The 14,321-nt window shown below is 43.7% G+C and overlaps 1 protein-coding gene across 1 annotated transcript in view; it reads right to left on the bottom strand.

The window, feature by feature from the left end:
• Positions 1-14,086, bottom strand: part of LOC308530625 (zinc finger protein 560-like) — a gene marked incomplete at its 5' end in the record, with an annotated part of 33,238 nt that extends 19,152 nt beyond the window's left edge. The window contains 3 exons of the mRNA XM_081107332.1: positions 1,712-1,846; positions 12,027-12,149; positions 14,027-14,086. Coding sequence (XP_080963458.1) covers positions 1,712-1,846; positions 12,027-12,149; positions 14,027-14,086 — 318 coding nt within the window. The remainder of the gene's footprint in view (positions 1-1,711; positions 1,847-12,026; positions 12,150-14,026) is intronic.
• Between the last annotated feature and the right edge of the window lie 235 nt (positions 14,087-14,321).

Genomic DNA, 14,321 nt, shown 5'->3' with positions numbered 1-14,321 from the left:
ATAGAGAAAACTTGCTAACGAGTGAAGGAAGTCTGCTTCCCTATTGAGAACAGCAGTGACGCACAGCTTGTTAAATTATCCCACGTTGGGACAATGTGACCACAAGCCAGGGGTCACTCCCTCCCCTCTGCACCCTCTTTGAGAAGCCAGGCTGAGAACGGACAGGAGGCTGGAAGATATTACAATAGTGCCTCTGGTCCAGGATGAATCACAGTGGGCATCCTCCAGGCACCAGCGGGGGTGGCCCACTTCTGCCTTTCAAACAGGATGGGGGGGAGTGGGAAGTCCTTAGCAATCCCCCAACAGCCCCGCTCCCCACCACAGAGGACAGACAGGGGCCAGCGGTGCTGGAGCCGGAGCTCAGAACTCAGGCAGGCTCAGCACCGAAGCTTTCAGGGACTGAGCACTTCTCAGAAGGAAATAATAGATTGATAACAACCAGCCACCTCTTAGCTTGTGCTGGGATCACTGCTAAGCACTTTTATATCATTTTTTCTCTTTTTTAAATATATTTTATTGATTTTTTTACAGAGAGGAAGGGAGAGGGATAGAGAGTCAGAAACGTCGATGAGAGAGAAACATCGAACAGGGAGCTGCCTTCTGCACACCCCCCACTGGGTATGTGGCCGCAACAAAGGTACATGCCCTTAACCGGAATCGAACTTGGGACCCTTGAGTCCACAAGCCAACGCCCTATCCACTGAGCCAAACCGGCTAGGGCTACATCTTTTACTTTCACCTAATCTTACAACGCACCCACTAGAGAGGTCCTCCTCAGGCAGAACAGTAAGAAGCTAGGAAAACTCCTTGGCAGGTGGGATGGGAAAACAGACAGATAACTGAACCAAACCGCAGAGCAATTCACAGCCAGATACAGGTCACAGGTGGAAGGCCCCGGGAAAACTGGCGCCGGACCTTGCCAAGGGTGATGTTCCATATCGCTGGTCATCGGTTAGACCTTCCCGCTGACTTTCCCTCTCTAGAGATAACATCAAGGCATCCGTTGTATTTCAGCTCCAGGCCCAGAAAAAGCTGCAAAACCAGGACAGGGAGGCCAGGGCCTGGCGCTGACCTAACAGTGGAGATCAGGTCCATGAAAGTGCACACCTGGAAAAGCTGCTGAATATTTTTTCGAGATCCTCCCCTAAAAATCCCGCCTTCGGGAAGCAGATAAAACCCCTCAAGATAAAGGAAGCCGGCCCTCGCTCCCTTTGGAGCGCGCCCCCGCCTTCTCACGGGTGAACTTTCTATTTTCTTTCCCCTAAAGTCTTCCTGTCCCAGCTTTAATAAACAGCCTCTTAAAATCACCTGGATTCCTGCTGTGAAATCTTACACGAAATCAAGACCCCACACACTCCCGGCCGGCTGGGGGGCGACTCGGCCTGATGCCGGTCCGGTGGGACACTACTGTCCGGTGACACGACCATCAACCCCTCTCTAGGCAGGAGGAACAGATAAAGCAATAACTCCACAAAGATTATACAGCTGGAAAGGCACGGAGTAAGCGGGAGTAAGGGAGGCGAGGGGATCGGCCCAGAGACACAGAAACTGATTCCCGACCCGGCCGATCCCCAACTCCACGCGCGAACCTTGCACAAACCTGCCACCCGCCGCTTCTGCTCCCCAAGAGCGAGGATGGCGCCTACGGGGCCCAGGCCACGCAAGCCAGTCAGAGGCACGGGGGTCCGCACTCGCTCGCTCGCTCACTCACCTCCGCGGAGATCGTGGTGACTCGCGCCCATCCCACTCCAGAATCCCGGGGGGAAACGGGGGGCCACAGCTCCGCCCTCCCAGAGCGGAAGTGGATCTCGCTGCCCAGCGCTTCTGGACTACACTTCCCAGGATCCTCCACAAGGTGGCGCTTATATTAGGTTGCCGCTTCAAAAAAAAAAAAATATATATATATATATATATATGATGGTTCAGCTCGGTCAGTTCTTAGGCACTATTAGAGCTTGACTTTTTTTTTCTTTTCTTTTTTCTAAATTAAAAAAAATCACAGTATTAATAAGTGTGACTGAAAAGTCAATGTGGATGAATAGGGCAAAAAGTTAAAGGATCTCAAAGTCTGGTAGCCCCTGGATGCCTCTAATCCTCTGACAGTTTATCTTGTGTGAGCTATTCATTCGGAAATGCTGGACACATGAAAAAGAAAAGTGATCTCTCACCACCCCACAGAATAAATACCAAAAGTTTCCCATTTATCTTGGTTTTAAATATTCATTTTTAAATTAGTTTTCTGGCAAGTGAAAGAAAATACAGTCAAGAAAGTGAAGGAAATACTGTAACTTGAAAAAGCCTCGAATGTATGTTGAAAATGTTTCTTTCTTTAGCTCACCTTCAAACGTCTCATAATCTATATCCAGCCTGCTCTTGACATCATAAATACGATAGGATGTTCTACTTTTCTACAAGAGCATGATTATTCAAAAAGTAGGTGTGGATGTATGGTATCGCACTTAAGTAACTAACAAATTCAACTTTTTTAGGGCACTTTGAGGTATGCTAGGGTGTCTCAAAAAATGTATACACTTTAACAACTGGTAGCTCTTTTTTTTTTGTTAAATATGGGACACTTCATGAATTTGCATGCCATCCTTGCGCAGGGGCTATGCTAACCTTCTCTGTATTGTTCCAATTTTAGTATATGTGCTGCCAAAGCGAGCACTGATTGCTCAATTTTGAAAATGCAATGTATTTTAATAAACACTGCCTTGGTAATTATTCAAAGTGTGTGTATACATTTTGGAGGGACACCCTATATTTAGTCTCTAGCCAGGTAGCTCAGTTGGTTTTGCCCTGCTACACCAAGGTTGCAGATTTGATCCCTGGTCAGGGCACATACAAGGAGCAACCAATGAATGCATGAATGGGTGGAGCAACAAGTCAATGTTTTTCTCCCTTCCCTTCACTCTCTAAAGTCAATCAATACATTTTTTGTTAAAGTGTGAATGTACTTACAATCTAACTTACACATCCATCAACTCACATTGCAAACTTTGTGGTGAGGACCTTTAAGATCTACTTTCAGCAAATTTCAACTGTAGTCAACGTGGAATACACTAGATCCTCAGACCTTAATCATCTTATAACTGAAGGTTTGCACCCTTGAGCCAACCTCTCCCTACTTCCCCCACCCCCACCTGAATCCCCCAGGCAACCACCACCGTTCTACTCTGTTTCTATGAGTTTAACTTTTTTCCTCCCTTAGATTCCACATATAATTCTACTAGGCAGTATTTGTCTTTCTCTGTCTGGCTTATTTCAGTTAACATAATGCCCTCCTGTTACATTCATGTTATTGCAAATATTTCTCCATATTGTCTATAAAACAATGATTAGAGTTAAAGGCTCAATTCGATTCATTTTTTAAAAAATATATTTTTATTGATTTCAGAGAAAGGAGAGGGAGAGATATAAACATCAATGATCAGAGAATCATTGATCACTGCCTCCTACACACCCCCTACTGGGGATCGAGCATGCAACCCTGGCATGTGCCCTGATTAGGAATTGAACACTCAACCACTGAGCCACATGGGCTGAACTAATTCATTTTTTTTTTCAGAAAGAATACTTTATGGGTGGTTCTGTTTGTATCTCCTGAAAGTTGCCAAGATATCCTAAAAGAGAACAAGATAAGAACACGTCCTCTACTAAATATCAAGACTCATTGAAAGCCTGGCTGGTGTGGCTCAGTGATTGAGCGTCAACCTATGAACCAGGAGGTCATGGTTTGATTCCCCGTCAGGACACGTGCCTGGGTTGCGGGCTTGACCCCCAGTAGGGGGCGTGCTGGAGGCAGCTGATCAATGATTCTCTCTCATCATTGATGTTTCTATCTCTATCTCCCTCTCCTTTCCTCTCTGAAATCAATAAAAATTTATATTTTAAAAAAAGACTCATTGCAAAGCTATAGTAACTAAAGTACTGTGGTTTTGGTAAAAATATTGAAAAATAGATCAATCAAAGGAAATTGAGAACCAAAACAGACCTGTAATTATGTATAGATTACTGGTTTTCTTTAAACATGGTACTGCAAAGTAGTGGGGAATGAAGCAAAATTTCGGTAACTGGCATAAGAAGAACTAGATATTCCTATGAAGAATAATTAAATTCTGCCAGAGGCAATATACACCTTGAAGATCCCATAAATTGATTTTAATTTCATCACCTACCAAAAAATAAATTTCAAAAAAAAGAGAAAGGGAAGTTTTTTTAAAAAATGTGCATGGCCCTAGCTGGTTTGGCTCAGTGGATAGAGCATTGGGAGGGTCCCGGGTTCAATTCCAGTCAAGGGCATGTGCTTGGGTTGCAGGCTTGATCCCCAGTAGGGGGGGTGCGGGAGGCAGCTGACCAATGATTCTCTCATCATTGATGTTTCTATTTCTATCTCCCTCTCCCTTCCTTTCTGAAATCAATAAAAATATTTTTTAAAAATGTGCATGTACACAGAAGTATCAATATATGTACAAATTCACTTGTATAGAATAATGACTCAAACACATTACCAACTGTATATGAGATTTTATATAATTTTTACAGAAAGGTTTAAATTATTTCAAAACAATTAACTTTAAAGAAATGCAGGAGTTGGGAGGCTGGGTGAGAGGTACAAATTGGCAGTTACAAAGTAGTCTTGTGGATGTAAAGTACAGCATAGGGGATCTATATAATGAAAGTCTCATCAACTGTTACAGCAGAATGACCAGAATTACCAGTCACTATGATGCCCACTGATCACCAGGGGGCAGATGCTCAAGGCAGGAGCTGCCCTCTGGTGGTGAGTGCGCTCTCACAGGGGGCACGCCGCTCAGCTGCCAGAAGCCAGGCTCACCGCTAGTGAGAGCAGCAGCAGTGGCAGGAGCCTCTCCCGACTCTGCAGCAGCGCTAAGGAGCAGCAAGCAGGGAGGCATTAAGGAGCGAGGGTCCCAGACTGCGAGAGGGCGCAGGCCAGGCTGAGGGATTCCCTCCTCCAGTGCATGATTTTCGTGCACCGGGCCTCTAGTATAGTCAATATTTTAATAACTATGTATGGTGCCAGGTGGATACTAGACTTACTGGGGATCACCTCTTCTTAAGTTATATAAATGTCTAACCACTATGCTGTACTGCTATAATATTGAATGTTAACTGTAATTTAAAAATTTTTTTTAAATATGATCAACTAGATTAGGAGTCAGCAAACTATAACTTGTGGGCCAAAACCAGCCTGCCACCTCGTTTACTATGGCCCATGAACTAAGAATAGTTTATATACCCTGGCTGCTGTTCTCAGTGGTTAGAGCATTGGCCCTGGCACTGAAGGGTTGTGGGTTCAATTTCTGTCAAGGGCACATACCTTGGCTTCAGGTTTGATCCCTGGCCCCAGTCAGGGCATGTGCAGGAGGCAACCAATCCAGGTGTCTCTCTCACATCAATGTTTCTATCTCTCTTTCTTTCTCTAAAAATCAATGGAAAAAAATATCCTCAGGTGAGGATTAACAACAAAAATACCCCACAAAAATAACAAAGAATGTATTCTACATTTTTAAGAGATGGGGGGAAATGAAAAGAGTATTTCATGACACCTGGAAAATATATAATAAATTCAAATTTCAGTGTCCATAATAAAGTTTTACTGGAACACAGAAAATGCAAAATCCCATTTAGAGATAACTAGAATACCTACCTAATGCATTTATACCTTTTTAAAAAAAAAAATGTGATCACATGAAAATCCCAAGATTTGTTTTCCAAATGAATATATTCTGGACATCATCCAACATCGTTTACTACAAATTTACCTTCTCCCATTTGATGTTTGCATAGTGTTCCTCTGGATCAATGAATTGTAAAACACTTTGACAATCAATGATTATTTCTATGTTTGTTTTTATAATCAATAATGCAATTAATGTTCATATATATGAACATTACAAACACAAATTCACTTCTGAAGAGCTAAGATTCATCTCTGGGGATATATTCTTTAATTTTAATCCAATATACTGTATGAAATAAACCAATCATATTATGAGTCCTTGACTATACGTAATTTTTAGTTAGTTATTTTATTCATTTCATTTTTCATACCTTTTAAACTTTAGTAAAAAAAAATAATGGTCACTGTAAATACATATAAATTGGAAGTTAATGAGAAAATAATCCAAAACCTTCCCTGATAGCCCCAAACTAGATTGTATATGGCAAATAATCCTTTTCACACATTCTTTTTTGGCATGCACTCATTTTGAAAGATCATTTACATCAACTGGATTTTACCAAGAGGGTTACAACATATTTCTCCCCTGAATATCAGTCCTATTCCTGGATTTATTAGATTCCAAGTGAAGAAACCCTGTAGAGAATGCCTGGGAAAGGCCCCTGAGATGACAACCATCTGAATCCAGTGGATCCTGGCAGAGCCATGCCCTGGAAACATACATTGCCAGAGGCAGATGTGCTGTCAGTCTGACCTTTAGTTCAGGCACCAGGGGGTGGATTTCATTATCTAAATCCAGCCTGGCACCAGGAACAAACATGATTATCCAGCCCATCCAGAAGTGACGATTACAAAGAAGCCACAGCAATGCACATACTTTCTTTATCTTAAACTTTGGTAAAACTTCCTGGTATCTTACTGTATAAAATAAATGTGCTGTATCGGCTCTGGGTCCCCGTCTCTCCATTAGAGGACAGCTGTCCCACCCGGTCCCAGCTTTCCTACTGTCTTTGTGTCTCTTCATTTTCTCAATCCCCCGTCGCCCATACTCGGGACTCCTGTCCGCTCTCTAGCCGTGCTGGTCTCAGAAAAGAGAGAAATATTTATAAAACCCCTTTCCACTCTCAAAACTTTAGTGTTTTATCCCCAGCATGAACTCTCCAAAAGCTAGATGCACAACCTGACGGGAAGCATGAACACATTTCTCATTCTTAACGATTCTTGCCAGAGTGGACTTTCTGATGGTGCGTGAGACGTGAGCGGTGACTGAAGTCCTTCCCGCATACGTCACACGTGTACGGTTTCTCTCCGGTGTGAACTCTCAGATGGGCCTGAAGACGTGAACTCTGACTGAAGCCCTTCCCACACTCCTCACATGTAAACAGTTTCTCCCGAAGGTGAACACTCAAATGGACTCTAAGATTTGAGGGGAGACTGAAGGACTTTCCACACTCCTCACACTTGTGGGGCTTCTCTCCAGTGTGCACCCTCTGATGATGGCGAAGATTCAAGCTCCTACCAAAGCCTTTCCCACACTCCTCACATGTGTAAGGTTTCTCCCCAGTGTGGCCTCTCTGATGGTATAGAAACTGTGAGCTGTACCTAAAGCCCTTGCCACAGACATCACATGTGTATGGCTTCTCCCCCGTGTGGACTCTCTGATGGGACTGAAGGCCAGAGGACTGACTGAAGCCCTTCCCGCACACACCACACGTGTACGGTTTCTCTCCAGTGTGGACTCTCTGATGGACCCGAAAATCGATGGACTGACTGAAGCTCTTATCACACTTGTCACATTTATAGGGCTTCTCTCCTGAGTGGACTCGCTGATGAGCGTGAAGATTTGATCTCCAACTAAAGCCCCTCCCACACTCCTCACACTTGTATGGCTTCTCCCCCGTGTGAATTACTTGGTGCAGTTTAAGGTTGGAACTGTAACTGAAGCCCTTTCCACACACATCACATTTATATGGCTTCTCCCCCGTGTGGACTCTTTGATGGGTTTGCAGCTTTGAGGACTGACTGAAGCCCTTCCCACAAGTTTCACATTTGAATCGTTTCTCCCCCGTGTGGACGTTCTGATGGACTTGAAGATTGGAAGCCTGGCTGAAGCCCTTCCCACACTCCTTACATCTGTAGGGTTTCTCTCCTGTGTGAACCCGAAAATGGATGTGAAGATCCGTATTGCGAGTAAAGCCTTTCCCACACACCTCACATTTGTACGGTTTCTCTCCAGTGTGGAGTCTCCGGTGGCATATTAATGGTGAATTGTGGCTGAAGCCCTTCCCACAGACATCACACTTATAAGGTTTCTCCCCAGTGTGGACCCTCTGATGGATGTGATAGTGGGCGGCCTGAGTAAAGCCCTTCCCGCACTCCTCACAGATATAGGGTTTCTCACCCCTGTGGACCCTCTGATGAACACGAAGATTAACACTCCAACCGAAGCCCTTGCCGCACTCTTCACATTTGTATGGCTTTTCTTCAGTGTGGACTCTCTGATGGCATTGGAAGTTTGAACTCTGACTAAAGCATTTACCACACTCCTCACATTTATAAGGTTTCTCTCCAGTGTGAGTTCTGTAATGAATGGTGAGACCTGTGCTGCTACTGAATCCCTTGCCACAGTTGTCACATCTATAGGACTTTTCTCCTGCATGATCAGAATGAGAATGAAAGGAACTCTTATTGAAGCAATCATCGGAGTCATGACATTTCGAGAGTTTCTCTCCTGGGTGAGTCCTCTGAGGACCCTGCAGGTGTGAGTTCTGAGCCAAGCATTTCCCTCCTGGGTGTGCAGTCTGGTGACTTGAAAGCAGTGAGGTATAGCTGAAGCCCTTCCCACACTCACTACAGAGATGCAGTTCCTCTCTGCAGGATAAATGCTGACTGACGCCATCGCTCATGCTGTTCCCACAGTCATTAGATCTGTAGGGTTTCTGTTCTGTGTGAATTTTAATATGATCACTAAGTAGTGATTTCTTCATGGCTTCGCAGGCATGCAGGTGATCTTTCACATGACTCTGCTTACCTCCATTCTGATTCTGTGACTCACTCACGTGTATATTCCCACAAGCATCCTCGACATGGAAACAGTCTTGATTTTCAACACAACAGGAGCCATCTCCTTTACATTTCACCGCACTGCTCCCACTCCCAGAGGTCTGATCAGAACTGCCTTGTAGTAACCGGGAGCTCTCCCTCTGAGGACACCTGGTTGAATCACTTGCAATCTGTCTCCAGATTTGCCAGAAGAGCGTTTCATGTGAAAGGTACTTTAATGCAACTTTCTGAAGAATCTCCACCTCATTCTGATTCTTGCTGCCTGTAAGAAAAAGCGGTATTCCAAGATGACGACAAGTGAAAGCTTCGCTCAGAAATGTCAGGATTTCACACTTAGATCATGGGGCAAGGCCTTCATAAACCTAGGGGAGGGTCATCTCTGTACAACACCATTTGTCCTTTTCTTGCTTTCCCGTGCAGTTGAAGCAAAGAATAGAGTCGCCAGACTCTTACCCACTAAGTGTAAGGTGACCCATTCAGAACCATAAGTCTAACATGCAACACCTGAGCTGAAGTCTGGACTCAGATGGCTTCGGAGCAACAAAGACAATCCCCATTCTAACCTACAGTGACATCAATTAGAAGTTGCTCACCTTGTCCACAGTATTCCTATGACCAGTGGGATTCTACCTCATTAGGCTACAAAAGCTCAGACTGTAGGCATACAATAGGATTTTAGGTCCTGATAAAAATTATCTTCTAAGAGTAAATTTGGGAAATGGTCGGACTAATAATATTCATTGTTCTAAATCTGGAAGTAAACCAGGTCTCAGTAAGAAGTGGAAAAGGGAAAACTAATCTGGTACAACTCAGGAAGAACCTGGGAAAAGGAAAGAAATGGCACAGTGCAGACTCTCAAGGGCAATCCTGACGAGGAAGAGAGGGAGGTCTCCTCGCCTTGGAAAGCTTTCTCGGGAGAGCTAGTACTGTGCTGTTTCTCATCCCCTCAGGTCTCTACTCAAATGTCACTCAATTGGGTGAGGCCTTCCTTATCACTCAATATAAAATAATTCCTCCTCACCCCCGTACACCTTTGATTCTTCCCATTTGCCTTTCCTGCTTTATTTTGCCCCACAGCACTTGCCTGATTGACTATATACTTCCTAATTTTTTCTTATCGTTTGAGACCCACTAGAATATAATGGTCACAGGAAAAACATGCACTGTTTTCATTACTGCTTTATCACAGCTGCAACAGAATTTTTCAAATTGCTGAGAGGTATCAGTGAACTGTGAACCCAATTCCATAATTGTGACAAATATTTAAAAAAAGAATAAAAATATGAGAAGTGTATCACAAGCTAAGGGTACCACAACTGTGTGAAATGCTTGTTTCAGCTACAGGCACGTATGTAAATATGCACATACATTATATTGATGCTGGGTCAAGATGTAAAATATTTCTTATTGAAGGTCATGACTAAAAATGGTTGGAAGCCAGTGGCTTAAAATGTTTAAGGTGAGGGAGAAGCGTACCAAATCCTTAAAAATTTATTGGAGTTAGATTCTAATAATACAGGCTAAAAAAGTCTCAACAGGTATATACACGGTTCTGGGTGTGGTGGGCTAATTGAATGGCCCTCATAGACGTCCACACCCTAACCCGTAGGACCTGGAAACATGTTAATATCCTTGACAAAGGGGATTTTAGATGTGACTAAATTAAGGCTCTTGAGAGGGGGTTATCCTGGGTTATCTGGATGGGTCCAAAGTAATCACAAGCGTCCTTATAAGAGGGAGCAGGAGGAGACCCTCCGAGACCTCACCCTCTGCATCTATCCCTTTTGCTCGCGTGGAGACTATTGTCACAGTCCAGGCAAGAGATGACAGCACTCCCACACGAGTGGTAATCACAGATGCAGTGAGCAGATTAGCCGGTACCTGCAAGAACAGCCATGTGGTTCTCCCTGGAATTCCCATTTCTTTGAGTTTCTCTTTCCATCATCCAAAGGTTTTCTTCTGCCTCCAACTGGGTTGCTTTGCCTGGTTTGAAGGAAAGATATCCTATGAAAAGGCAGATATATGTATATATGTAAGATGCGCAGAGAGCTAAAATATATTTTTGTTCAAATTCCATAATCCTCAGAACCTGTAAAGTGATATTTTTAAGAGCTTTTTGATCATGAACTATAATAATAAAGAAATTTAGGTCGTGGCCTGGTTCATATCTATCCTATAGAATAAAGGGCTAATATGTATATGCAAATCAACCGAATGGCAGAACCACCAGTCGCAATGATGCGCACTGACCACCAGGGGGCAGACGCTCAATGCAGGAGCTGCCCCCTGATGGTCAGTGCACTCCCACAGGGGGAGCGCCGCTCAGCCAGAAGTCCTGAGCTGGGCTCATGGCTGGCGAGCACCTCCACCACAGTCAGACATCCTCCAAGGGCTCCTGGACTGAGAGAGGGCGCAGGCCAGGCTGAGGAAACCCCCGCCAAGTGCACGAATTTTGTGGACCAGGCCTCTAGTATATAGATAAAATTAGAATTAGCCATTGTCTGTTTCCATTGAATTTCTCACACGCTCACACCACTCACTGCAAATGGACATAGTATAGGCCGCAATGTGAGCAGGCAGGTCTTGATACGGAACACTGATAGAATAAAATAGAAAAAGGATAGGAACTATTTCATGGGGTGGGGGGGCGGGGAAGTAATGCCAATGCAGGGGTGGACAAAAGTACGTTACAGTTGCTCATATGGAAAAGCTTTAAATCAAAAGAATGCCACTCACAGCTGTAAACTTCCTTTTGCCTACCTCTGGACAATGTGCTAAGTTGATTCCATGACCTATCAATGGGTCACAACCATAATTTGAAAGATGAAGTATTTGAACGACAAAGTATAGAAGCTAAGCTGCCTGTTTATACTTCATTTAAAATAGGGCTGCTCAGCCAAGGCACTGTTGATTGTTTGGACTGGCTAATTCTCTGCTGTGGGGGTTATACTTTGCATTGAAAGCGGTTTAGCAGCATCGCTAGCACCCCTCCCCCAGTCATGACAAACAAAACTGTCCCCATACATTGCCAAATGTCCCTGGGGGGGGGGGGGGGGGCGGGGGAGGAGAGGGAAAGGTGACAAGATTTTTCCCTGAGCAGGAAGACCAGAAAGACCTTTGCCTGTAATCCCAGAGGTTAGAAAAACTGTGTCTTCAAGGTCAGGGAACTATTTCAAAAGGTCTAACTCCCTGAACAGAGGACACAGAGGCTCTCAAAGGGGCTGAGACTCAGTGTCAGAGGGCGCCCGTCCTCACCCACTGAGACCAGGTTCCGGAAGTTCTCCAGCATCACGTCTCGGTACAGCTTCCTCTGGACAGGGTCCAGCAGCGCCAGCTCCTCTTCAGTGAAAACCACAGCCACGTCCTTGAAGGTCACTGCCTCCTACAACACCAAACACACTCCACCTGAATCTTGCAAAAAAGGCCCATGAAGGCACCATCGACAGGTTAAAGAACGTTACCAAAAAATCGTTATAGAGATGGAGGACCCCAGGCAGTTTCAGTCAACAGTTGTCCCTCTCTCACTACCTCTCCCTGTCTCCCTACAAGCCTTGGGCTCTGTCACTCTTTTTAACGTTTGCAAAGTTCACAGGCCTTCAGCAATCCTCCAGCTTATAGCTCTTCCGCTGTGTTCTGAAGACACATGCCACAGCTGATGAAGGAACAGGCCGAGTTCAAATGCCAAGGTATTAATTGCAAGATGCTGGACAAATTCCTTCACCTCTAACAATCTCCACTTCTTCTCTACAACGGTGTCTAAACTGCAAGATGTTTGAAAGGATTAGATGAGTGAACATACGTAAAGTAGTTAAAACGGTGCCTGGCACATAACAAATACTAAGTAAGTTTGAACGACTGGTATCGTTATAGACGCTTCCATTCCATGTTGGGATTGCAGAGTATAGTACTCCTTAGACCTGACCACTTATCTTTGTTTTTTTGATGGTTTTTTTTTTTTTTTTTGGTGGTGGTGGTTGTTGTGATGATTTATCTTTAATTAATATAAATATATAATTAATTACGGATTTTTTACTTATAATCAATGCTGCAGAGATCCTTTTACAGAGATCTTAGCTAAGAAGTAGCGATTGCAAAGTCATACAATAGAATATGAAGTTACAAATTTGAAAGCAGAATGGCAAATAGCAGATTTCCCTCTCTAAAGGTTTTCCCAAGTTACCTTTCTTTTTTTTTTCTTTTTAAATATATTTTATTGATTTTAGACAGGAAGAGAAAGGGAGATAGAAATATCAATGATGAGAGAATCATTGATCGGCTGCCTCCTGCACGCCCCTACTGGGGATGGAGCCTGCAACCCAGGCATGTGCCCTTGGCCAGAATCGAGCCTGGGACCCTTCAGTCCGCAGGCTGACGCTCTATCCATTGAGCCAAACCAAATAGGGCCCAAGTCACCTTTCATGTGAGAATACAAACGTCCCTGAATCTCTAGACCAGCGGCTATCAACCTGCGGGTCGCGACCCCTTTGGGGATCGAACGACCCTTTCACAGGGGTCACCTAAGACCATCGGAAAACATATATATAATTACATATTGTTTTTGTGATTAATCACTATGCTTTAATTATGTTGAATTTGTAACAATGAAATTGGGGGTCACCACAACATGAGGAACTGTATTAAAGGGTCGCGGCATTAGGAAGGTTGGGAACCACTGCTCTAGACTCTGGACAAATAGGACATAATTCCTTCAAAAAAAATTTGACAACCTAAGTGAAGTGAAGTTTTTATTAACATTTACACTCATTTAGTTATTAGTGATCATTATTTTCTACATAAATTTACTTTATTTTTTGTGTGGCTCATTTCTTTTATTCATATTCCCTTGAGTTTACCTTACTAACCTTAATAAGCATTGTCAATAGTAAGCCTTTATCTAATATGTATAAGTATATCCTGTCAATTCTAATTTTGCAAATGTGTAAGTATGAGTGCATGTGAGAAAGGGATATGGGAAAGTGAAAACGGCTAGTTTGTAAAAGAGGGTAGTAACAATGGAAATTATTTTTTGTCTATTTCAGATTTGTATTATCTTTTTCAGATTATTTTGTGAAATAATAAAGATAAAAACAAACAAACAAAACACACACACACACACACACACACACAGAGTCTAGCGCACAACATGCACTCAAGATCAGTTGTTTTCCATGAGCCTTTCCAAGGAAGAGAAAAAAGATGTGCCTAATCTTTGAGAAATAAAATCACATCTTAGGAGACAGAAAGAAATGCCTTACTTACCTGAAACTTGGTCATTTTCTCCTGCTCCTTCTGGGGAACATCAGAGTCCTGAGAAGGCATAACTGGGGAAGGACAAAGAAGCCATGAGCCTGGCTGGTGTGGCTTCAGTGGCTGAGCGTTGACCTATGGACCAAGAGGTTCCATTCCCCATAAGGGCACATACCCAGTTGTGGGCCCGACCCCCAGTAGGGGGCGTGCAGGAGGCAGCTAATCAATGATTCTCATTGATGCTTCTCTCCCTCTCTCCCTCTCTCTTCCTCTCTGAAATCAATGAAGATACATTAAAAAAAAAGAA

This window comes from Myotis nattereri (assembly GCF_964212035.1).
Source record: "Myotis nattereri genome assembly, chromosome: 15".
Classification (NCBI taxonomy): Eukaryota; Metazoa; Chordata; class Mammalia; order Chiroptera; family Vespertilionidae; genus Myotis; species Myotis nattereri.
This window is presented reverse-complemented; position numbering and strand designations above follow the sequence as displayed.